Below are 24,264 nucleotides of genomic sequence, written 5' to 3' on the forward strand. Positions count from 1 at the left end.
GCAGCTCAGGACAAAGAGAGAGACTCCAGTTGTTTGGGAGAAAGTAAGGGAAGAGAACAAGAGTCTCTGCCTGGTGCTCCAGAGAATTCTTCCAGATCTTATCCAAGACCACCAAGGTGGCACACGTCTCCAAGTCTGCAAGAACCACAGCATTACAGGGCTTGGGGTGTCCCCTAATATAGATACAGCTGTAGTGACCAAAAACTTAGATTACAATACCCAAGTCCCTTCAAATACCTGGAAAGCCTTTCCAAGGATGGCTACAAATAAGCCCACACTGCAAAGACTATAAAGAATACCTAACTTTTCAATGTCCAGACACCGACGAACATCCACAAGAATCAAGACCATCCAGAAAAACATGACCTCACCAAACGAACTAAATAAGGCACCAGGGCCAAGTACAGTGACTCACTCCTGTAATCCCAGCACTTTGGGAGGCTGAGGCTGGAGGTCACTTGAGCTCAGGAGTTTGAGAACAGCCTGGGCAACATCATGAAACCCTGTCACTACAAGAATACAAAAACTAGCTGGGTGGTGGTGTGTGCCTGTAGTACCAGCTACCAGCTGCTTGGGAGGCTGACGTGAGAGGATGACTTGAGTCCAGGAGGTGGAGACTGCAGTGAGCCAAAATCATGCCACTGTACTCCAGCCTAGGCAACACAGTGAGACTCTGCCTCAAAAAAATTAAATAAAATAAATAACAAGGCACCAGGGTCCAATCCTGAAGACAAAGAGATATGTGCCCTTTCAGAGAGAGAATTCAAAATAGCTGTTTCAAGGAAACTCAACAAAATTCAAGGTAACACAGGGAAGGAATTCAGAATCCTATCAGGTAAATTTAACAAAGCTGTTGAAAGAATTAAACATAATCAAGTAGAAATTCTGGAGTTGAAAAATGCATTGACATATTGAAGAATGCATGAGAGTACCTTAACAGCAGAATTGATGATGCAGAAGAAAGAATCAGTGAGCTAGAAGACACTTGAAAATTTGGCTATTTGAAAATACGGTTAGAGGAGACAAAAAATAGTAAAAGAGAATGACAAATGTCTACAAAATCTAGAAAATAGCCTCAAAAGGGCAAATCTAAGGGTTATTGGCCTTAAAGAGGAGGTAGAGTGAGAGATAAGGGTAGAAAGTGTATTCAAAGTGATAATAATAGAGAACTTCCCAAACCTAGAGAAAGATATCAATATTCAAGCACAAGAAGATTATAGAACACCAAGCAGATTTATCTCAAATAAGACTATCTCAAGACATTTAATAATCAAACTCCCTGAGGTCAAGGATAAAGAAAGGATCCTAAAAGCAGCAGGAGAAGAGAAACAAACAACACACAATGGAGCTCCAATATGTCTGGCAACAGGCTTCTCAGTGGAAACCTTACAGGCCAGGAGAGTGACAGGATATATTTAAAATGCTGACAGAAAAAAAAAAAAACTTATCCTAGAATCACATATCCAGTGAAAATATTCTTCAAACATGAAAGAGAAATAAACGTTTCCAGACAAACAAAAGCTGAGAGATTTCATCCATACCAGTCCTGTTCTATAAGAAATGCTAAAGGGAGTTCTTCAATCTGAAAGAAAAGGACATTGATGAGCAATAAAAATCATCTGAAGGTACAAAACTCATTGGTAATAGCAACTACACAGAAAAACAAAGAATATTATTAACACTATGATTGCGGTGTGAAAACTACTCATATCTTGAGACAAACCAATGAAAAATAACCAACCCAAATGTCCAACAATGATAGACTGGATTAAGAAAATGTGGCACATATACACCATGGAATACTATGCAGCTATAAAAAAGGATGAGTTCACATCCTTTGTAGGGATACGGATGAAGCTGGAAACCATCATTCTCAGCAAACTATCACAAGGACAAAAAAACCAAACACCGCATGTTCTCACTCATAGGTGGGAACTGAACAATGAGAACACATGGACACAGGAAGGGGAACATCACACACCGGGGTCTGTTGTGGGGTGGGGGGAGGGGGGAGGGATAGCATTGGAGATATACCTAATGTAAATGACCAGTTAATGGGTGCAGCATACCAACATGGCACATGTATACATATGTAACAAACCTGCACGTTGTGCACATGTACCCTAAAACTTAAAGTATAATAATAAAAAAATAAAATAAAAAAAGAAAAATAACTATGACAACTTTTAAAGACACAGTAAAATAATACATAAATAGAAATAAAAGTTAAAAAGTGGAAGGATGAAGTGAAATCTAGAGTTTTTATTAGTTTTCTCTGTTTATTTTTGCAATCAATGTCAAGTTGTCATCAGTTTAAAATAACAGGCTATATTACTCACAGGCCTCAAGTAACCTCAAACCAAAAAGCATACAACAGATACACAAAAAATGAGAAGCAAGAGGTTAAAACATATCACCAGGAGGGGAGGGGGGAAGGATAGCATTAGGAGACATAAGTAATGCTAAATGACGAGTTAATGGGTGCAGCACACCAACATGGCACAGGTATATATATGTAACAAACCTGCACGTTGTGCACATATACCCTAAAACTTAAAGTATAATAATAATAAAATTCAAAAATAAATAAATAAAACATACCACCAGAGAAAATCACCTTCACAAAAAGGAAGACAGGAAGGAAGGAAAGAAAAAGAATATCACAAAACAACCAGAAAACAAATAACAGAATGGCAGGAGTAAGTCCTCACTTATCAATAATAACACTGAATGTAAATGAACTAAACTCTTCAATCAAAAGACACAGCGTGGCTGAATTGATAAAAAAGACATTATAACTGATACTGCAGAAATTCAAAGGATTATTAGAGACTTCTAATGAGCAACTATATGCCATTAAATTGGAAAACCTGGAAGAAATGGACAAATTCCTAGACACATACAACCTACCAAGATCAAACCATGAAGTAATCCAAAACCTGAACAGATTGACAACAAGTAATAAAATCAAAGTCGTAATAAAAAGTCTCCCAGCAAAGAAAAGTCCAGGACCCAATGGCTTCACTGCTGAATTTTACCAAACATTTAAAGAACTAACACAAATCCTACTCAAACTATTCTGAAAAACAGAGGAGGAGGGATACTTCCAAACTCAATCTATGAGGCCAGTATTGCCCTGATTCCAAAACCAGAAACAGACACATCAAAAAAAAGAAAACTGCAGGCCAATATCCCTGATAGACACTCATGCAAAAATCCTCAAGAAAACACTAGCAAAATGAATTCAAGAACACGCTGAAAAGGTCATCCATCTGATCAATTCAGATTTACACCAGGAATGCAAGAATGGTTTGACATATGCAAATCAATCAATGTGATATATCATAGTAGTAGAATGAAGGAAAAAAACCATATGAGCATTTCTATTGATGCTGAGAAAGCATTGATAAAATTCGGCATCCCTTTATGACAAAAACCCTAAAAAACCCTGAATATACAGGGAACATACCTCAACACTATAAAAGTCATATATAACAGACCCACAGCTAGTATCATACTGAATGGGGAAAAATTGAAAGCCTTTCCTTTAAGATCCAGAACAAGACAAGGATGCCCACTTTCACCACTGTTATTCAATATAGTACTGGAAGTCCTACGTAAAGCAATTAGACAAGAGAAAGATATAAAGGGCATCAAAATTGGAAAGAAAGAAGTCAAATTATCCTGTTTTCAGGTGATAAATCTTACATTTGGAAAAACCTAAAAACTCCACCAAAAAACTATTAGAAGTGATACACAAATTCTGTAAAGCTGCAGTACACAAAATCAACATTCAAAAATCAGTGGCATTTCTATATGTCAACAGTGAACAATTTGAAAAAGAAATGCCATTTACAATTGCTATAACACAAATAAAATACCAAGGAATTAGCCAAATAAGTGAAAGATCTCTACAATGAAAACTATAAAACACTGATGCAAGGAATTGAAGAGGACACAAAAAATAAAAGGAATTGAAGAGGACACAAAAAATAAAAAGGTATTCCATTTTCATGGATTAGAAGAATCAATATTGTTAAAATGTCCATACTACCCAAAGCAATCTATAATTTTGATGCAATCTCTATCAAAATACCAATGACATTCTTAACAGAAATAGAAAAAATCCTAAAATTTATATGGAACCACAAAAGAGCCTCAACTGCCAAAGCTATCTTGAGTAAAAAGTGCAAAACTGGAAGAATCACATTATCTGACTTTAAACTACATAATAAAGTGATAACCAAAACAGCACGGTGTTAGGATAAAAACAGACCAATGGTACAGAATAGAGAACCCCAAAATAAATCCATATATCTACAGTGAACTCATTTTTGACAAGGGTTCCTAGAACATACAATGAGGAAAGGATAGTCTCTTCAATAAATGGTGCCAGGAAAACTGGAAAACTGGATATATGCAGAAGAATGAAACTAGATCAGGTATCTCCCCATATATAAAAATCAAATCAAAATGATTTAAAGACTTAAATCTAAGAACTCAAACTATGAAACTAATACAAGAAAACATTGGAGAAACTCTCCAGGATATTGGACTGGGCAAAGATTTATTGAGTAATAGCCTACAAGCACAGGCAATCTAAGCAAAAGTGAACAAATGGGATCACATCAAGTTAAAAAGCTTCTGCACAGCAAAGGAAACTATCAACAAAATGAAGACATAACCCACAAAATAGGAGAAAATATTTGTAAACTATCTTTCTGACAAGAAGTTAATAACCAGAATATATAAGGAATTCAAACAACTCCATGAGAAAAAAAATGTAATAATCCAATTAAAAATGGGCAAAAGATTTGAATTTCTCAAAAAAAAAAAAGATACAAATGGCAAACAGGCAAAAACAGGCATTTTATAGTTTTCATTGTGGAGATCTTTCACTTATTTGGCTAATTCCTTGATATTTTATTTGTGTTACAGCAATGGTAAACGGGGTTTCTTTTTCAGATTGTTTGCTGTTGACATATACAAATGCTACTGATTTTTGAATCAGTAATCATCAAAAAGATGTCAATCAAAGCTACAATGAGATATCATCTCACCCCAGTTAAAATGGGTTTTACCCAAAAGACAGACAATAATGTAATGTAAATTAGTACAACTACTATGGAGAACAGTTTGGAGGCTCCTCAAAAAAAAAAAAAAAAAAAAAAAAGCTACCATGTGTTCCAGCAATTCCACTGCTAGGTATATTACCAAAACAAGGAAATCACTATATCAAAGAAATGTCTGCACTCCCATGTTTATTGCAGCAGTACTCACAATAGCCAAGATTTGGAAGCAACCTAAGTGTCCATCAGCGTATGAATGGATAAAGAAAATGTGGTACATATATACAACAGAGTACTATTCAGCCATTAAAAAGAATGAGATCCAGTCATTTGCAATAATAGGTGGAGTTAGAGGTCACTATGTTAAGTGAAATAAGCCAGGCACAGAAAGACAAACTTCACATGTTCCCACTTATTTATGGGGCTGGGAGGGGTTATGCATAGAGGGGAGGGTGGGAAATGGGAATGGTTAATGGGTACAAAAATATAGTTAGAGTGAATAATATCCAGTATTTGATAGAACAGGGTGACTACAGTCAATAATGTAATTGTACATTTTAAAATAACTAAATGCATATAATTGGATTGTTTGTAACATAAAGAAAAATAAATGCTTGAGGTGAAGAGCATGTACAAAAATTTTTTAAAACCCCACGAAAACAAAAAAGAAATTCATATCTGAGAAATTATGCATTGTTTTTGATGGAAAGAGGTTCAGAGTTCTCCTGCTATCTATGTGTACTTACTGCTATTTTCAAAACATCCATTTTTAAAGAGCAGTTTCTTATCTAAAATTTTTTACACAGCTTAAAACTTAAGAATACTATACTAAAATAGCAGAGAAGTCACCAATGCGGGTCCTTAATTTTCCACATCTTATTTCTAAGTAGAGGGCTCCTATTTTAAAATAACAACAACAAAATCTATTTTATTCAGACAGCAAAGCTTCCTCTAGGGAAAATCCATAACTCAAATAATACCTGGGTTTATTTTTTTTGCAGGAATGTTGAATACATTAGTGAAATCCAAATTCCTCAAATCTGAAACAACTGAATTTAATACCAACTTTTGGATGGAACACTATCAAATTTAAATTTAAATTATTTTCTTTTATCAAATATAAGTATCTTATTGAAATATAAGTTTTCAATTATTTCAATTTTTAAAAAATTCAAAATTTCAAATATAAATGTAAAATTTATCAAATATAAATTATCTTCTTTCAAAAGATGTAATAACTTCATCATAGGAATGTTGACTATAACAGGAAATTTAATCATTTCAGTTTAAATAATACTATTTATAGACTCACTCCTACATTTAAATCAATATTTTCTGCTGTAGTTCTTACATTTTGTAGAAAATAAATGCTGCAAAGCCAACATAAAATTTTCTAATCACAGTATACATTCATTTGTTTATTTATTTATTCACTTAAAAAATGGTTGCTGAGTGTTTAAGAGTCTGGACAATCAGGGAAGATGTAATGGGTTGAATTGTGTCCCCTGAAACCTAATCTCCAGTATCTTAACATGTGATATTATTTGGAATAGGGTTGTTGCAGATTTAATTAGCTAAGTTAAGATGAGGTTATACTGGAGTGGGATGAACTCTAATCCAGTATGACTGGTGTCCTTACAAAACAATGAAGTTTGGACACAGGCACACAGGGAGAACACCATGTGAAGATGAAGGCAGGGGTCTACAAGTCAAGAATGCCAAAGATCGCAAACCACCAGAAGCTAGAAGACAAACATGGAACAGATTTTCCCTAGAGCCCTCAGAAGGAACCAACCCTGCAGACACCTTAATCTTGAACGTTAGACTCCAGAACTGTGAGCCAATATTTTCTATTGTTTAAGCCACCCAGTTTGTGGTAGTTTGTTACTGCAGTCATAGGAAGCTAATCAAGCTTCCCTGAAGAATTCTCATTTATGTTAAGTCTTGAAAACGAAATAGGAATTAGCTGAAGAGAGTGCTGAAAAGAGCATTCTAATAGTTTGGGAATAGCATGCTCAAAGATAGAAAAGAAAGACAATGTGTGTAATGATTAAGCATAGGGTCATCAAGCCAGATCAATTCAGTCCAGTACTTGTTCTCATACTGGAACACACCCACTCTCATTCATTTATTTACTGGCTATGGCTGCTTTTATCCTACAATGACAAGAGTACTTGCGATAGAAACGATATTGCACACAAAGCCTAAAATATTTACTATCTGGCCCTTTACAGAAAAGTTTGTCAGTCCCTGTTAAAGACAAGACTGCCTGGATCTTATCAATTCCTAGCCATGTAGACATGAGAAAGTTATTTAATCTCTCTGTGCCTCATATTCTTCATTTATAGAATGGGGATTTACAAAAATCTCTATCATATAGTCATGAGAATTAAATATATGCATAGTGCTTACAAAGTCCCTCTTAGGCAAATAGTAAGTCTATATAATTGTTTACTATAATTATCACCATTACTAAGTTTGAGGAACCAAAGTTGAGTGTTAGGTAAATATTAAGTCTATAGAATTGTTTATTATTTCATCACCATTAGCAAGTTTGAGAAACCAAAGATGACCAGTGTGAGAAGACAAGAGGCTTGGGATACTGCTGGAGAGCTAAACATAGGCCAAATTATTTTTCTGTAGGCTGCATTAAAATATTTTGGAGTCTATTCTAACATGAATGAAAAGCCTTCAACAGGAGTTTTAATTTGGAGAGTATCATCAGCTGAGTAGCATATTTTCCCTGGGGAGCAAAAATGTGAAGTGACTACAATAATCTCTTTAAATCCATAACAAAATTTTTATTTAACACAGAAAAATTTTATAATTTGTTGTATATTTTTATGTACAGTATTGAAAGTTATACTTTCAACAACTTTGTGAAACTGGGTTAAGTCATCAGGTAAAATGAAGTGTCTTATTAAGATTACAGATAGGAAACAAAACTTACCAATACAAACTCCCATGCAAATTGTTCTTTAAAGAGGTTTCCAGAATTGGTGGGATTACCTTAGGTTAACCTTTCGGAAATAAATGTCCTCTGGTCATTATTCTCAGTTCTACTATGTTAGGGTAACCATATAATTTATCATTTAATCTAGGAGACTTTTGAAAATAAAAGAGGGTACTATAAAAGTTACCTCAAAATAAAGGGCATAGCCCTGCACTATTGAATATATTTTCCATGAATCCCCGTCAGACAGAAGATGGACAAGACAAATCATGAGGCTGAACTGCTAAAAAGTCATCCTGGATGAGACATCCTAAAGGATTGCACAACACCAGTTTTGCAATCTGAAGCCCATCAATGCACTAACAACAACAACAACAAACCAAAAGTGACTAAAAGGGGATACACATGACTTAGTGACTATTGCTTATAAGGTTCAAACTTGCTTACCTCCATGGCATCTTCCAAATTCTCTTCTGCATCTGCTTTCTCTGTCATCAGTTTGGCTGCCTTAAAATATGTTTTCATAAGTAGATAACCCCTTTTTGCTCCATTCCAGTATGATCGAGGAATTTCCACCAAGCCATACCCCAACAACAACACAAGAAGAAACAGACCCCATGTATTTGCAGCAGCTATCCCAATTGTCTGAAGCTGGTTCCTAAGAAAGGGAAACAACAGATAATATGTATATTTTAATGGAAAAATAAAATGTGACTGCATAAATAGACTTTAACACAAGAGACACTGTTTCTATTGCAGTTAAAATTAGCATCTAGAATAATTCATGGCAATAATATGTATATATTTTCCTGAAGGAAACATTTTTCATTAGGTGATTTTTATTCTATATTAAGCAAAAGAAGCCTGAAAATGTTTCAAATTAACTTGTGTTGCTGACCTAGCAAATCTCAGGAATACAATAGTGAGACCTAGCACTGCTGATCTATTCCTAAATTTTCAGATGTAGACCTTCACATATATTACAAATCATAAGTATAAAACAGATTTCAACTTTATTGAAATATCTAAATCCAAGATAACATTAAGAACAAATATGCCCTCAAATTATAATCAAAACAAAAAAAATCACAAGTTCCAATGAAAAACAAAACCAGTTATTTTATCATATAAACATTTTGAAATTCAATCCAAAAATCATAAGGGTTATTACTTTTAATATATAGCCATTAGACTAATCATTAATCTTTTGCCTAAAATCTATATTTGAAGATGTCATTCCATATTTTCTTTCTTAGTAATATGAATTATTCACATATTCTTTTGGGGAAATCCATAAAATATGTAACAATATATTTCTCAATGAAATGTCTTTTTACCTGCACATATGAAGTTAAAAATGAATTTTTAAAAATGCACACATACATTAAAGCAATGTTAAGAAGATTACTTTTCTTACCATTCTAAATGTAAATGTGGGTTTACAGCTACATAAATTAAAAATGCTCCAAAAATCAGCAAATAGGTGCCGTAGTAGATTGCATTCTCAATTAGTGCAGTTTTGATCTTTCCAGTGATGGAAAACCCTCCTGATCTTGCATATGACTGCATAAAAGGTAAGAGAATCCTAGATGGATAGAAAAAATATGATTAAAAACCCAAACAATTGATATGTCTGCATAATCTCAAAATGCCAGAAATATGTGAATCTCAATTTTAATGAATAGTTCTTCTCACTAATAAATATGCTTATAAGTAATCATGAATACTTAATAAACTATAATAAATCACTGAGTATTTTTGTAATATAAAATTTTAGGGAAAGCAAACAGGTCTTTAAAGCCTTTATGAAGAGTCTGGACTGCATTCAAAGAAAACATTTTTGATCAAATTTTAGTTTTCTAAGACTTCAGCATGGAGAATGGATAAAAGGGGAACAAAATCGGAACTAGTTGGGAGGGGGAAGGGTGGTGATGGTGGTAAGAAGCAAAAAGGGAGAAGGTCAATTGACAGCATACTGACTTTGAAGTAGTACTTAGGAGACATCCAAGAGGAGCTGCACACAAACCCAGCTTCAGGGTTCAGGAGAGAGGACTAAAAATATGGATAGCTTCCGGAGTCATCACTCTATCAACGGCACTGAAATAACATCAGTAGATACTCAACTGGAAGCATGAGTATGGAGAACGTGAAGGAAAGAACTGAGACAGATGTCTGAGAAATATCAACTTTCAAGAAAGAGGTAGAGAACAGAAGGAAGGTAGACCAGCAAAAGAGACTGAGACAGAACAATAGTGGGGCAAGGAAGAAAACCAAGGAGCACATGGATTAGGAACTAGGAGAGGAAAGTTAAAGTGGAGACAGAGAATCAAATGCAGCCAAGAGGTGAAGTAAATTAAGAACCTGTGTGTATGAGTGGAGGAGTGAGAATAGAAAGCAGAGTACTATGGTTTAGAAATAAGTAAACAATGAGCAAGTGGAGATATCAAATATAGAGAATTCATTTAAGAAGTTTGGCTGGGTAGGATAAACAATGGCATACACATATAATGGGGTATGTTACAGAAATGGAAAAGAACAGAATACTGATACATATAGCACAGTATAGGTGAATTTCCCAAATATGTGAGCAAAGAGAGATGCAAAAAAGTTCACAGTATATAATTCTATGCTTATAAAGTTCATAAGCAGGCAAAAACTAATCTATAGTTATGGAAGTAATCATGGTTACCTCTGGGGAGTGCAGGATGACTACACAGGGAAGTGTGAGCAAGGCTTCTGGGGTCATTGCTAATGCTCTATAACATCATCTGAGTGCTGGTGTATGGTTGTATTCACTTTGAAAAAAGTCAAACTAAACACAATCTATGCATTTTTCGGTATGAATTTATGCTTCAATTTTAAAAAGTTTCTAAAAAAATTTAATTGTGAACAGATCAACAAGGCAGAAGCTGGAAAGGAATCTGAATTGAGACTTTCATTTTTGTTTCTGTTTTCTTTTCAAAAGATGAGAGAAATGTGCATGGTTTGTTGAAATTGAAAGCTACAAGTATGTAACAAGAGCTGAAGGGGATGGATCCATATTTTAGGAAGAAGTGACAGCAGCAGCTTATCTGGAGTGGCCCCTGGCAAAGATCCTGGCCACAGTGGGGGAGGACTGGTGGGGGCTGTGTGCTCCATGGAGCTAGCAGGAGCTGGGAAGAGGTGGGAGCCCCACCCTCTTCCGAGTTCGTGGGGCAGTAGCCCTGCCCTCTTGGGCACAGCTGCAGCTGCCCAGCTATGGCTGTGGACCCAGGCATCCCTGCGCTCTCGGGGACCCAGAAAGCCCCCATGCCCCTACAGACTTGGAAGGACCTGCTCCTGCTGCCTGGCCTCTCCCTGCTCCTGACACCTGCTCTGATTTTGGAGAAAAGTTGTGACTGAATCCAGGGACTGTTGCAACCTAGCTGGGTGTGCACACACTCAGGGCAGCGCTGACACACCAGCCCACCTGCTCCTGAGTGACTACTGGGTACATAACGAAATGAAGGCAGAAATAAAGATGTTCTTTGAAACCAACGAGAACAAAGACACAACATACCAGAATCTCTGGGACACATTCAAAGCAGTGTGTAGAGGGAAATTTATAGCACTAAATGCCCACAAGAGAAAGCAGGAAAGATCTAAAATTGACTCCCTAACTTCACAATTAAAAGAACTAGAGAAGCAAGAGCAAACACATTCAAAAGCTAGCAGAAGGCAAGAAATAACTAAGATCAGAGCAGAATTGAAGGAAATAGAGAAACAAAAAACCCTTCAAAAAATCAATGAATCCAGGAGCTGGTTTTTTGAAAAGATCAACAAAATTGATAGACCACTAGCAAGAATAATAAAGAAGAAAAGAGAAAAGAATCAAATAGACACAATAAAAAATGATAAAGGGGATATCACCACCAATCCCACAGAAATACAAACTACCATCAGAGAATACTATAAACACCTCTATGCAAATAAACTAGAAAATCTGGAAGAAATGGATAAATTCCTCGACATATACACTCTCCCAAGACTAAACCAGGAAGAAGTTGAATCTCTGAATAGACCAATAACAGGCTCTGAAATTGAGGCAATAATTAATAGCTTACCAACCAAAAAAAGTCCAGGACCAGATGGATTCACAGCCGAATTCTACCACAGGTACAAGGAGGAGCTGGTACCATTCCACCTGAAACTATTCCAATCAATAGAAAAAGAGGGAATCCTCCCTAACTCATTTTATGAGGCCAGCATCATCCTGATGCCAAAGCCTGGCAGAGACACAACAAAAGAGAGAATTTTAGACCAATATCCTTGATGAACATTGATGGAAAAATCCTGAATAAAATATTGGCAAACAGAATCCAGCAGCACATCAAAAAGCTTATCCACCATGATCAAGTGGGCTTCATCCCTGGGATGCAAGGCTGTTCAACATACGAAAATCAATAAACGTAATCCAGCATATAAACAGAATCAACGACAAAAACCATATGATTATCTCAATAGATGCAGAAAAGGCCTTTGACAAAATTCAACAGCCTTTCATGCTAAAAACTCTCAATAAACTAGGTATTGATGGGACGTATCTCAAAATAATAAGAGCTATCTATGACAAACCCACAGCCAATATCATACTGAATGGACAAAAACTGGAAGCATTCCCTTTGAAAACTGGCACAAGACAAGGATGCCCTCTCTCACCACTCCTATTCAACATAGTGTTGGAAGTTCTGGCCAGGGCAATCAGGCAGGAGAAGGAAATAAAGGGCATTCAATTAGGAAAAGAGGAAGTCAAATTGTCCCTGTTTGCAGATGACATGATTGTATATTTAGAAAACCCCATCGTCTCAGCCCAAAATCTCCTTAAGCTGATAAGTAACTTCAGCAAAGTCTCAGGATACAAAATCAATGTGCAAAAATCACAAGCATTCTTATACACCAATAACAGACACACAGAGAGTCAAATCATGAGTGAACTCCCATTCACAATTGCTTCAAAGAGAATAAAATACCTAGGAATCCAACTTACAAGGGATGTGAAGGACCTCTTCAAGGAGAACTACAAACCACTGCTCAATGAAATCAAAGAGGATACAAACAAATGGAAGAACATTCCATGCTCATGGGTAGGAAGAATCAATATCGTGAAAATGGCCATACTGCCCAAGGTAATTTATAGATTTAATGCCATCCCCATCAAGCTACCAATGACTTTCTTCACAGAATTGGAAAAAACTACTTTAAAGTTCATATGGAACCAAAAAAGAGCCCGCATTGCCAAGTCAATCCTAAGCCAAAAGAACAAAGCTGGAGGCATCACGCTACCTGACTTCAGACTATACTACAAGGCTACAGTAACCAAAACAGCATGGTACTGGTACCAAAACAGAGATATAGACCAATGGAACAGAACAGAGCCCTCAGAAATAATGCCACAAATCTACAACTATCTGATCTTTGAGAAATCTGACAAAAACAAGAAATGGGGAAAGGATTCTCTATTTAATAAATGGTGCTGGGAAAACTGGCTAGCCATACATAGAAAGCTGAAACTGGATCCCTTCCTTACACCTTATACAAAAATTAATTCAAGATAGTCTAAAGACTTAAATGTTAGACCTAAAACCATAAAAACCCTAGAAGAAAACCTAGGCAATACCATTCAGGACATAGGCATGGGCAAGGACTTCATGTCTAAAACACCAAAAGCAATGGCAACAAAAGCCAAAATTGACAAATGGGATCTAATTAAACTAAACAGTTTCTGCACAGCAAAAGAAACTACCATCAGAGTGAACAGGCAACCTACAAAATGGGAGAAAATTTTTGCAACCTACTCATCTGACAAAGGGCTAACATCCAGAATCTACAATGAACTCAAACAAATTTACAAGAAAAAAACAAACAACCCCATCAAAAAGTGGGCGAAGGATATGAACAGACACTTCTCAAAAGAAGACATTTATGCAGCCAAAAAACATATGCAAAAATGCTCATCATCACTGGTCATCAGAGAAATGCAAATCAAAACCACAATGAGACACCATCTCACACCAGTTAGAATGGCCATCATTAAAAAGTCAGGAAACAACAGGTGCTGGAGAGGATGTGGAGAAATAGGAACACTTTTACACTGTTGGTGGGACTGTAAACTAGTTCAACCATTGTGGAAGTCAGTGTGGCGATTCCTCAGGGATCTAGAACTAGAAATACCATTTGACCCAGCCATCCCATTACTGGGTATATACTCAAAGGATTATAAAACATGCTGCTATAGACACATGCACACATATGTTTATTGCGGCACTAATCACAATAGCAAAGACTTGGAACCAATCCAAATGTCCAACAATGATAGACTGGATTAAGAAAATGTGGCACATATACACCATAGAATACTATGCAGCCATAAAAAATGATGAGTTCGTGTCCTTTGTAGGGACATGGATGAAGCTGGAAACCATCATTCTCAGCAAACTATTTCAAGGACAAAAAAGCAAACACTGCATGTTCTCACTCATAGGTGGGAATTGAACAATGAGAACACATGGACACAGGAAGGGGAACATCACACACCAGGGCCTGTGGTGGGGTGTGTGGAGAGGGGAGGGATAGCATTAGGAGATATACCTAATGCTAAACGACCAGTTAATGGGTGCAGCACACCAACATGGCACACTTATACATATGTAACAAACCTGCACGTTGTGCACATGTACCCTAAAACTTAAAGTATAATAATAATAAAATTTAAAAAAATTAAAAAAAAAAAAAGAAAATGGGCAACAGAAATGGCACCCATAAAGGAAATTCAGAAGGTTGGGGAAAGCAGACAGAAAGAAAACCAGAGTATATGACCTTAGCAAGGGAAGTTTCTTGTAATAATGCAGCTGTTAGGAGGATTGGACTGAAGGGCAAAAGAGAAGGCAATAACTGAAAGGAAACAGTAACAACAAAAACTTTGTTTCTGTTTTCTATTTCCTATTCATTTTTTTTTCTTTTTTCTGTAAGATAGGACACACTTGAGAGAGCAGAAAGGGAGAGGGTAGAGATTTAAGGAAAAAAATGACACAAGTAAATTCCAAACTATATTGATTGAAAAATAACATTTTATTCCTTTAGCCAAAATTTTAAAAATTTTATCCTTTACTGTAACTTACCATGTTAAAAATTGTGACGTCCAATACACTACCCTCCAGAAAATTGGCATGATTCCATCAGGAATGTAACTCCATGGCTTGAAACAAGGATGCTGGCTGTTGAATAAAAAATTAAAGCCAATTAATCATAAATAATGACTACTTAAATGAATTATACAATTAATTTGCATGTGGCCAAGTTAATTTACATTCAGATTTTAAATTACTGACTCTAATAATCAATAACTCATAAAATTCAAAGCTGACTGCCAAACTAAAAAAACACACAAAAGCAACAAAATAGTTTGTTCTGAAAATGTCATTTAAATTTTCAACTTTCAGTGTATTTTTAGTCATTAGGTAAAAAGAACACTTAATGTTCAACTTATAGACTAAAAGTGCAACAATCATCAAAAGCACATGTATTATTAAATAAAATTTCTAATGATTACCTTTAAAATACACAATCCATTTATAGGTTGAGTTTTTTTTTTTTTTTCAGGTTATAGGGGTTGGGAGGGGAAAACATTAGGTGATTAATTTCTGAAAATTGTAATGCTAATTAAATCACTCACTATAACATAGCTTCTATGGAGATGCATGCTAGCAACTATACATAATTCTGTTTCAATTTCTGAAGACATGATGAGTCTCTGGTCATGAATTCTGCCATGTAGCCATATTCCTAAGCTAGAAGGATATCCCAAGAACTTGCAACAATCTGTAGCTGCTGCTGATCTTTATCCAGTTTTTTTAAATAGTGCTTCAAATGGAAGTAACACCTGCATTTTAAATTTACCTTTTCTCAAGTTAGATTTTTTAAAAATGTGCATAAAGAAGCATGCAAATACTACTGAAAGCATTCATAAGGGCTATGGTCAACATATATAAGCTTTTTACTTAAAAGTTCAATATGAATTCAATATAATCTTTGGACAATTTGAACTTTATTCATTTTTTATGTAAATCTACAAAGCTTATGAAGGATGTTCAATATGAAAGGAATATCATAAGTTCAGAAATGCTGTCCTTTATTATAACCTTGTAAATTAGGCAAAAGTGAAAATACATCCCACGTTTTTAAATCTGAGATAGGCTGAGAGGAAAAACAGGTTTTAGAAATTACATACTTGGTAAAGAAGAACCAGGACTAAAAAATCAGGACTTCTTCAAGTTTCTCACTACCATCTGCTGAAGGGCTTTGTGGACCAATAAATATTAAAAATTAGATTTAATTAGAATATGATGTAATGAAAAGTCTACTAGGAAAGAATAGAGGTGGGGGAATTAGTAGAGAATGATGATAACTTACAGAAATATAAAATCTGGATGGTAAAAACTTTCAATTTTTAAACAATGTGTCCCCTACAATATTTATATATTTTTTTTTAAAAAAGGAAATACCTTGGAACGGGGTTAGCAGTTGCGTACAATCCTGTAATGTTGCTATTCTCAGGAGGGCTTGAATTTGCAGCAGCATGCTTGCACCGGTTGTATATTGTCTAAAGCAACGAATGTATGGTTTAAAAATGAGAATCCAAAGGTTACCAAGTACTTAAAGGACATGAGAGTTTATAAATCTATCTATCTAAAGAGTTTATAAATCTATCTATCTAAACTTACCTTCCTGGCTATGCTTTTCTTTTTTCTTTTTCCTTTTTTTTTTTTTTTTTTTGAGACGGAGTCTCGCACTGTCGCCCAGGCTGGAGTGCAGTGGCGCGATCTCGGCTCACTGCAAGCTCCGCCTCCCAGGTTCACGCCATTCTCCTGCCTCAGCCTCTCGAGTAGCTGGGACTACAGGCGTCCGCCACCACGCTGGGATAATTTTTTTGTATTTTTAATAGAAACGGGGTTTCACCATGTTAGCCAGGATGGTCTCGATCTCCTGACCTCGTGATCAGCCTGCCTCGGCCTCCAAAAGTGCTGGAATTACAGGCACGAGCCACCACGCCTGGCCCTTGGCTATGCCTTTTAATGATCAAATGGCCATATAATCTTTTAATTCAAAATATAAGTACAAACTGACATAACTTAGCTGTCTTAAGAAATAACATTATTTCCAACATGCTGTATGATTAAAATTTGTCTTTTAAATTGTGAAAATAAATTTCACTCCTTACCGTACTAACATCCAGAGGCAGTATGAAGACAATAAGAAAGCAGAGATACCAAGCAAGCAGTGTTCCAATAATTACAAGTCTATGCTGTTTCTTAAAGTCTCCATATCGATGAAGTAGAAATAATGCCAGAAAAAAGACAAAAACAATCTCAAGTCCCAAAGCTGCACCACTCATTATTGAATATTTCACTCTGACTAACCAAAGTTATTCATGTACAGGTCTGGACCATATCTACAAAGTGAAAAGAAGGTTAAAATGCATCATTAACACAGGAAATGACATTTGGAAATTTCATTTGAATATTTATTAGTACATTAATACATTAATCAACTCTGGAGAAATGTTATGCTTCACATTGGACTATGAATAAGATTAAAAGGGTAATTCCTATCGTCAAGTACTTGTATTTTATTTTTTAAAGCACACTTAAAAAATTTCACATACCTTATATTTTCAAAAACTTAACAAAAATTATACTATTTCTTACAATATTACAAATTAAGAAGTTCTTATTTTAGATGTCAACAGTTTTAATACAGTGTCATTTGGAGTTTGTTTCTTAATATTATAAGTCCTAACAGAATAGTTTATGCAAATAAGCTGTTAACTAAATCCTAGGAAATTAGATACTTAGTAAAATATATTTTTCTAAGATTATTCATCCTCTATAATTTAAGATTTTCTAAAAGAGAGGAAGGAAAAAATGGAAAGAGACCATTTAAAAGTAACCTTTTGTTTTTTGAAACAGTATTTTTCTTTTGTGTTAATTTTGCCTAACAACCCAACTTTCATGAAATTCTTACTCACTTACTGCTTCACAAAATATATTTATCACTTCCATTTATCTACATAAATCTTTAAACTTACTTTAATAAATTCTCATTTGTAATTTTTCTATTTTCTATGCAGAAAATTTATCAATGACTATTGAATAAAGTCATACATCTGAAAACATTCTTAATTTTATGATACAGTCATCAGTGAATAGTTTACCTGATATCTCTCTACTCAAAAAAATTAGAATATAGAGATTTAAAGTCTCTATTTTAAAATTTAAAAATTTGATATCTCTCTATACTTAAAAAAATTTACTAATCAAAGGCAATAGGAACTTTTCACCTTTGTAAAATCAATGTTAGACTTTTGTTTATCTACATACTACAATATTACAAGGAATTGATTAATATCCTAACATAGAGAATCAAGAGTGTGATGCCACCCAACCAAATAAAATAAGGGGCAGTGGCTCACATCTGTAATCCTAGCACTTTGGGAGGCTAAGGCAGGCGGATCACCTGAGGTCAGGAGTTCGAGACCAGCCTGGGCCAACATGGTGAAACCCCATCTCTACTAAAAATACAAAAATTAGCCAGGCGTGGTAGCGGGTGCCTGTAATCACAGCTACTCAGGAGGCTGAGGCAGGAGAATCGCTTGAACCTGGAAAGCAGAGGTTGCAGTAAGCTGATATCATGCCATTGCACTCAAGCCTGGGCAACAAGAGCAAAACTCTCTCAAAATAAATAAATAAATAAATAAAAAACAAAATAAGGGAGAACCAATGAAATACTTCAAATCAACAAACATCTTTAACTAAAACTATTTAGAATAATAGAAAAGACAGTTTGAGTACTTTAAAGGGTTAAATTTGTATACAAAATACTCCTACATGAAATATCACATAGAAAAATCACATTTAATGAACAATTTTCTTCACTATTTCTTTATATTGGTAAACAGTTTCTATTTCAACTGTCAATATTTTCATTTTTTCTTAAATATCTAAAATTGAACTTCTTTCATCACTCTCTACCCTCTTATCCTGCTGTATTTTCTTTCAATGCATTTATTCATCTGATATAATACACACTCTTTATATTTATCGTCTCTCCAAACCTCTCCCCTTACCCCAGAGACTCTATGAGAGCAGAGACTTGACTATTTTATTTCATACTATATTCCAGTTGTCTGATGTAGTTAGTACCTGGCATATAGTAATATCAAGAAATATTTGTTGAAAGAATAAAAAATACTGTGTAGTTTAGTACATACACTATTTTTCTATTACTGACGACTTCAAAGGCAATGTAAAACTCTTGTAATGGTAAACTGATTTAACAAATACTTATTACAACTCAAAAGGCTTACAACTCTGAACATTACCAAATACTACTCAAATTTTCAAATTTCATATTCTATGAAACAACGTATACCACAACAAAGTCAAATCTTACGTTTTAAAAAATAGACAAGGTTTTGCCGTGTTGCCCAGGCTGGTCTCGAACTTCTGAGCTCAAGTGATCCGCCTGCCTCAGCTCCCAAAGTGCTGCAATTACAGGCATGCGCCACAGCACCCAGCCAAATCTTATTTTTAAGCTAAGCATAGATTAAGTAGTTGGCTGAAAGCTCAACGCAGAATGTGCTGATAACAAAACCATCTTCGAGATCTAGGGGTTTTTTTCTTTAAAAAAACCCAATCGATGTGAGTTTAAATATAATTAACTGAAAATCCTTTTATGACTTGAACTAGACCTGAAATTGTCCAGTGCAAGGAATATGACAATCATAGGAAAAAAAGACTAAATATTAAAGATTACCAAATAAATGCTAAATAAAGCATGGCGGAGCCAAATGATCAAATATTATTGTAGTATAAGAAATAATGTTTGTTAAGATTATTTATTAACATCAGAAAGTTATCCTAACAGCAACTGAAAATTTGGCACATATTTTTACATAAGCATAAAAAAGAGTAAGGTAACAATGAACTATATTAAAACATCAATAGTCTTTAGGTGGTAAGATTATGGGCATAATAAGCAAACAACAAAATCAGTTATAAACCTGACACTAGCTATTAATTTTTTTACTATGGCACTCAGTTTTTCAGTCTGATTCATAGCGCTTTAAAGGTTGTAGATGAAGAAATAGAATTATGGATCGTTTATTCTAGTAATAAATGATTTGGTTACATACCTTCCCACACTTCGTGTGTTAGTATCTTACCACTGCTGTAACAAATTACTACAAACTTAGTGACTTTATTTATTTATTTTTTTTGAGACGGAGTCTCGCTCTGTCGCCCAGGCTGGAGTGCAGTGGCGCGATCTCGGCTCACTGCAAGCTCCGCCTCCCCGGTTCACGCCATTCTCCTGCCTCAGCCTCTCCAAGTAGCTAGGACTACAGGCGCCCACCACCACGCCCGGCTAATTTTTTTGTGTTTTTAGTAGAGACGGGGTTTCACCGTGGTCTCGATCTCCTGACCTCGTGATCCGCCCACCTCAGCCTCCCAAAGTGCTGGGATTACAAGCGTGAGCCACCGCGCCTGGCCAACTTAGTGACTTTAAACAACATCCGTTTATTATTAATATCTTATAGCTTCTGTAGGTCAGAAGTTCAAACACAGCATAGTTCAACTTAGTTCTCTGCTTAGGGTCATGCAAGTTTAAAATCAAAGTGTCAGCAGGTTTGCATCTTTCTCTGAAGAAGAATCCATTTCTAATCTCATTCAGGCTACTGGCAGGGTCTCACACTGTCGCCCAGGCTGGACGGCAGTGGCACGATCACGGCTCAACATAACCTTGAGCTCCTGGGCTCAAATGATCCTCCCACCTCAGCTTCCAGATAGCTAGGACTATAGATGCACACCACCATGCCTGGCTAATTAAAAAAAATTTTTTTTTTTTTGTAGAGACAGGGTCTTGCTATGTTGCCCAGGCTGGACTCAAATGCCTGGCCTCAAGTGATCCTCTCACCTTGGCCTCCCAAAGCACTGAGATTACAGGCATGACACACCTAGCCAAACCAAAACTCAGTTCTTTATGGTTATAGGACTGAGATCCCCGTTCCCCTGCAAGCTGACAGCTGGCATTTAACCTTAGCTCTAGAGGCCTCTCCCCAGTCTTTGCATGTGGCTCTGTATATCTTTTTAAATTGTATATTTAAAGTGCACAACAGTGATGTTTTGATATACTGTACATATACAGTGAAATAATCACCATAGTCAAATCAACATATCTATCTCCTCACACACTTCTCTCTGCGTGTGTGTATGTGTGTGTGTGTCTGTGGTCCTGAATATTTTAGAAGCAGCAATGGCTTGTCAAATTCTTCTCACACTTGAAATTTGTTTTTCAGGGCTCATCTGATTACACTGGGCCTGCCTGAATAATTTCATCATTTTTACTGTTTCCAGAGATAAGAGCATAGACATTCTTAGGGGTTTGTTATTCTGTTTACCATACTATCTATTTCTGTTGAGGCTGAACTATATTGCCTTCTTATGACACAGGTTAGGACCAGTGATCCCATGAAATTGGAGATAAAAATTGGGGTTTTCCTAACTTGAGAAAATAATAGTTTTAAAGTCCATATCTTTAACCTTGTACCAACATTTAAGTGATGAGTTGCAAGGTTTAGGGAAGACGGAGAATGAAAGGGGATGATGATGATGATGATGATGATGATGATGATACTAAAATGGGGAGGTAAATAAAAATTCAGTTCCATGTGATTAAGCATCACAATAGCAAAACTTGATTGTACTCGAAATCAAAATGCCAATTCATTAAAACTACCAGATTTTAGTGCCCGATGTGTGGGCATATCGTACCCTTCAAAATACCAGTTCTGAAAGTCTTAAACATTTAAAATCCAATTCAATCTTTTTACAATCATCAAAATATTATTCAATATTACTTTCAAATGCCTTTATAATGGTTTCACAATTAGCATGTTAATGTTACTGACTAAAGTACTGTTTCCCGAGTGCTTTATGGCTGATAATAGTTTTTCAGGCCAAATACCCTTTGATGGAACTTCAGAGGTTAAGATAATGTTGTAGTTTCAAGAATTCCAAATGTTTTGAGAGACAGAGAGAGAGAATGGGTACCAAGTGATGAGAACACAAACAAAACACTGATGACAATTTTGTCAAAACCAAAGATTCTGAAACTGAATGAAAAATTTCTGACTGGAACCTAATGATTCATCAGACTCAAATACTGTTAACTTAAATATCTGAGTCTGATGAATCATTAGGTTCCATTGGAAATTTTATCCAACTTCATATATCTGTATTTTTACTCAGATATCTGCGAAATAATAAAAACCAAGAGACAACTCAAAATACTAATTATGAAAAATCGAAAGGACCAGAATTAGAAGTGAATGATTAAGTCAACCATTTTCCACCAATAATCAAAATTTAAATCTTCCAAACGTAATCGTTATTCACATATTTAAAGATTTCAGGTATGAGAGAGTTCAGTTTAGGACACAGACTACTGCAAGAGACTATTACTCCCACTCGAAAAATGAAAAAAAAAAAAACCGTCATAATATTTTTTAAAGCTACCTAAGAGCTGAGTTGGCGAACCAACCAGGTAACCTGAATTCCAAAATGTGACAAGACCCTGAGGACAGTGGCATACTGTCCTGCTTTACCTTTTGCAAGGCATGAAGAGAAGAGGTAGCAATCACGTAAGCATATAAGAAAAAAGAACTAAAATTTTACTGAATTCTTAAATACTTCATATATAGAAATTGCAAGACATTTTGATAGAGAATAATCTATAAAGTCCTTCCTAATAATAAAATAATTTTACAAAATGAATAGCTAACATTTAGTATGTGTTCACTAAATTGTAAGCATTGTATTAATGCTAGTACCTACCTTGCTTTATCAAATTAGACCTCACAACCTAGTAAGAAAGGGTTGTTCGTTTCCCTGCTTAACAGAAAAAACCAGTGCAGAGAGGTTAAGTAACTTGTCCAAGTTAACAGAGCTGGTGAATGGTAAGCTGGAATTCAAATAGAGGCATCTTTACTACACAGCCTGGATCATAATTACATGTCTCTTCTCTAATCTAGACATAGTTTCTTAATGCAATTTAAATTGCTTAATGATTTATTTTGTTCAGTCTTCACAGGGAACAAATTAGAGACATTCTCCCGTTTCTTTTAGATATATCAGGACAGAATGCTAAGTCATGTTTAATAAAGAATTTAACACAAACTTTTTACCTTACAGATTATACTACCATTACTTGATTTAAGGGTAATATATGACTGTACTCCACATGGGAAAAGTGGAAAACATAGAGTAATTTAGAATCCGTTTGTTCTTGCCCCAATCTGCCTATCTTAGAGCATTAAATTGCAATAAATTAAAGATCTACTTAGTTCCAGGCACCATTCATTCATTTAGCAAATACTAACTGAACCGCTACTATATGGTGAGCTCTGTTCAAGGGACTGGAGATAGAAAAATCCAAGCAAAGTCCCTGCTCTTAAAAAGTCTAGTGGGAAGAAACAGGCAATAAAAAAAAAAGAAATACATTAGGGGGTGATAAAGGTTATGTAAACAGGTAGCTGCCACCACCACAGAGAATATCAGTTCTGGAAACACATTATTCAAGATTAGTTTGGCTACACATAACAGAAAAGTCCAATATAATGGAGACTTACACAATGCAGAATTTATTTCTCATGTAAAAGAAGTATTGAGATAGGTGGTTACGGCAAGTTATCAGATTATCAGAGGCCCAGGCCCCTTCTCTCTAGTCCACATCCTGCAGGTGGATTTAATCCTTATGTTCCAGGACAGATGCTGGAACTCCAGGAATCCTATCATCATCTAGACAGCAGGATGGAGAAACAAAGAAGGGTGGGCCTTCTTCCTTTTAAAGAGATGTAAGAATCGGCTGGGCATGGTGGCTCATGCCTGTAATACCAGCACTTTGGGAGGCTGAGGTGAGTGGATCATCTGAGGTCGGGAGTTCGAGACCAGCCTGACCAACATGGAGAAAACCCGTCTCCACTAAAAATACAAAATTAGCCGGGCGTGGTGGCGCATGCCTGTAATCCCAGCTACTCAGGAAGGCTGAGGCAGGGTAATTGCTTGAACACAGGAGTGGGAGGTTATGGTGAGCTGAGATCGCGCCATTGCACTCCAGCCTGGGCAACAAGAGTGAAACTACGTCTCAAAAAATAAAAATAAAATTAATCAG

At 35.7% G+C, this 24,264-nt stretch overlaps 1 protein-coding gene across 3 annotated transcripts in view; it reads right to left on the reverse strand.

Annotated features, from left to right (window-relative positions):
- LMBRD2 (LMBR1 domain containing 2) overlaps window positions 1–24,264 on the reverse strand; it is a 58,714-nt gene that overhangs the window by 32,457 nt on the left and 1,993 nt on the right. The window contains exons 2-6 of one of the 3 annotated variants that reach the window (XM_032135783.2): window positions 17,258–17,488; window positions 16,542–16,639; window positions 15,159–15,254; window positions 9,440–9,607; window positions 8,470–8,680 (exon numbers count right to left, since the gene is read on the reverse strand). In XM_032135783.2, coding sequence (XP_031991674.1) covers window positions 8,470–8,680; window positions 9,440–9,607; window positions 15,159–15,254; window positions 16,542–16,639; window positions 17,258–17,431 — 747 coding nt within the window. In that variant the 5' untranslated portion in view covers window positions 17,432–17,488. Of the gene's footprint in view, window positions 1–8,469; window positions 8,681–9,439; window positions 9,608–15,158; window positions 15,255–16,541; window positions 16,640–17,257; window positions 17,851–24,264 lie in introns of those variants that run through there. The other 2 variants (XM_058430068.1, XM_058430069.1) reach the window with 2 other exon arrangements.

The sequence above is a fragment of the Hylobates moloch genome, unplaced genomic scaffold (assembly GCF_009828535.3).
Source record: "Hylobates moloch isolate HMO894 unplaced genomic scaffold, HMol_V3 SCAFFOLD_17, whole genome shotgun sequence".
Classification (NCBI taxonomy): domain Eukaryota; kingdom Metazoa; phylum Chordata; class Mammalia; order Primates; family Hylobatidae; genus Hylobates; species Hylobates moloch.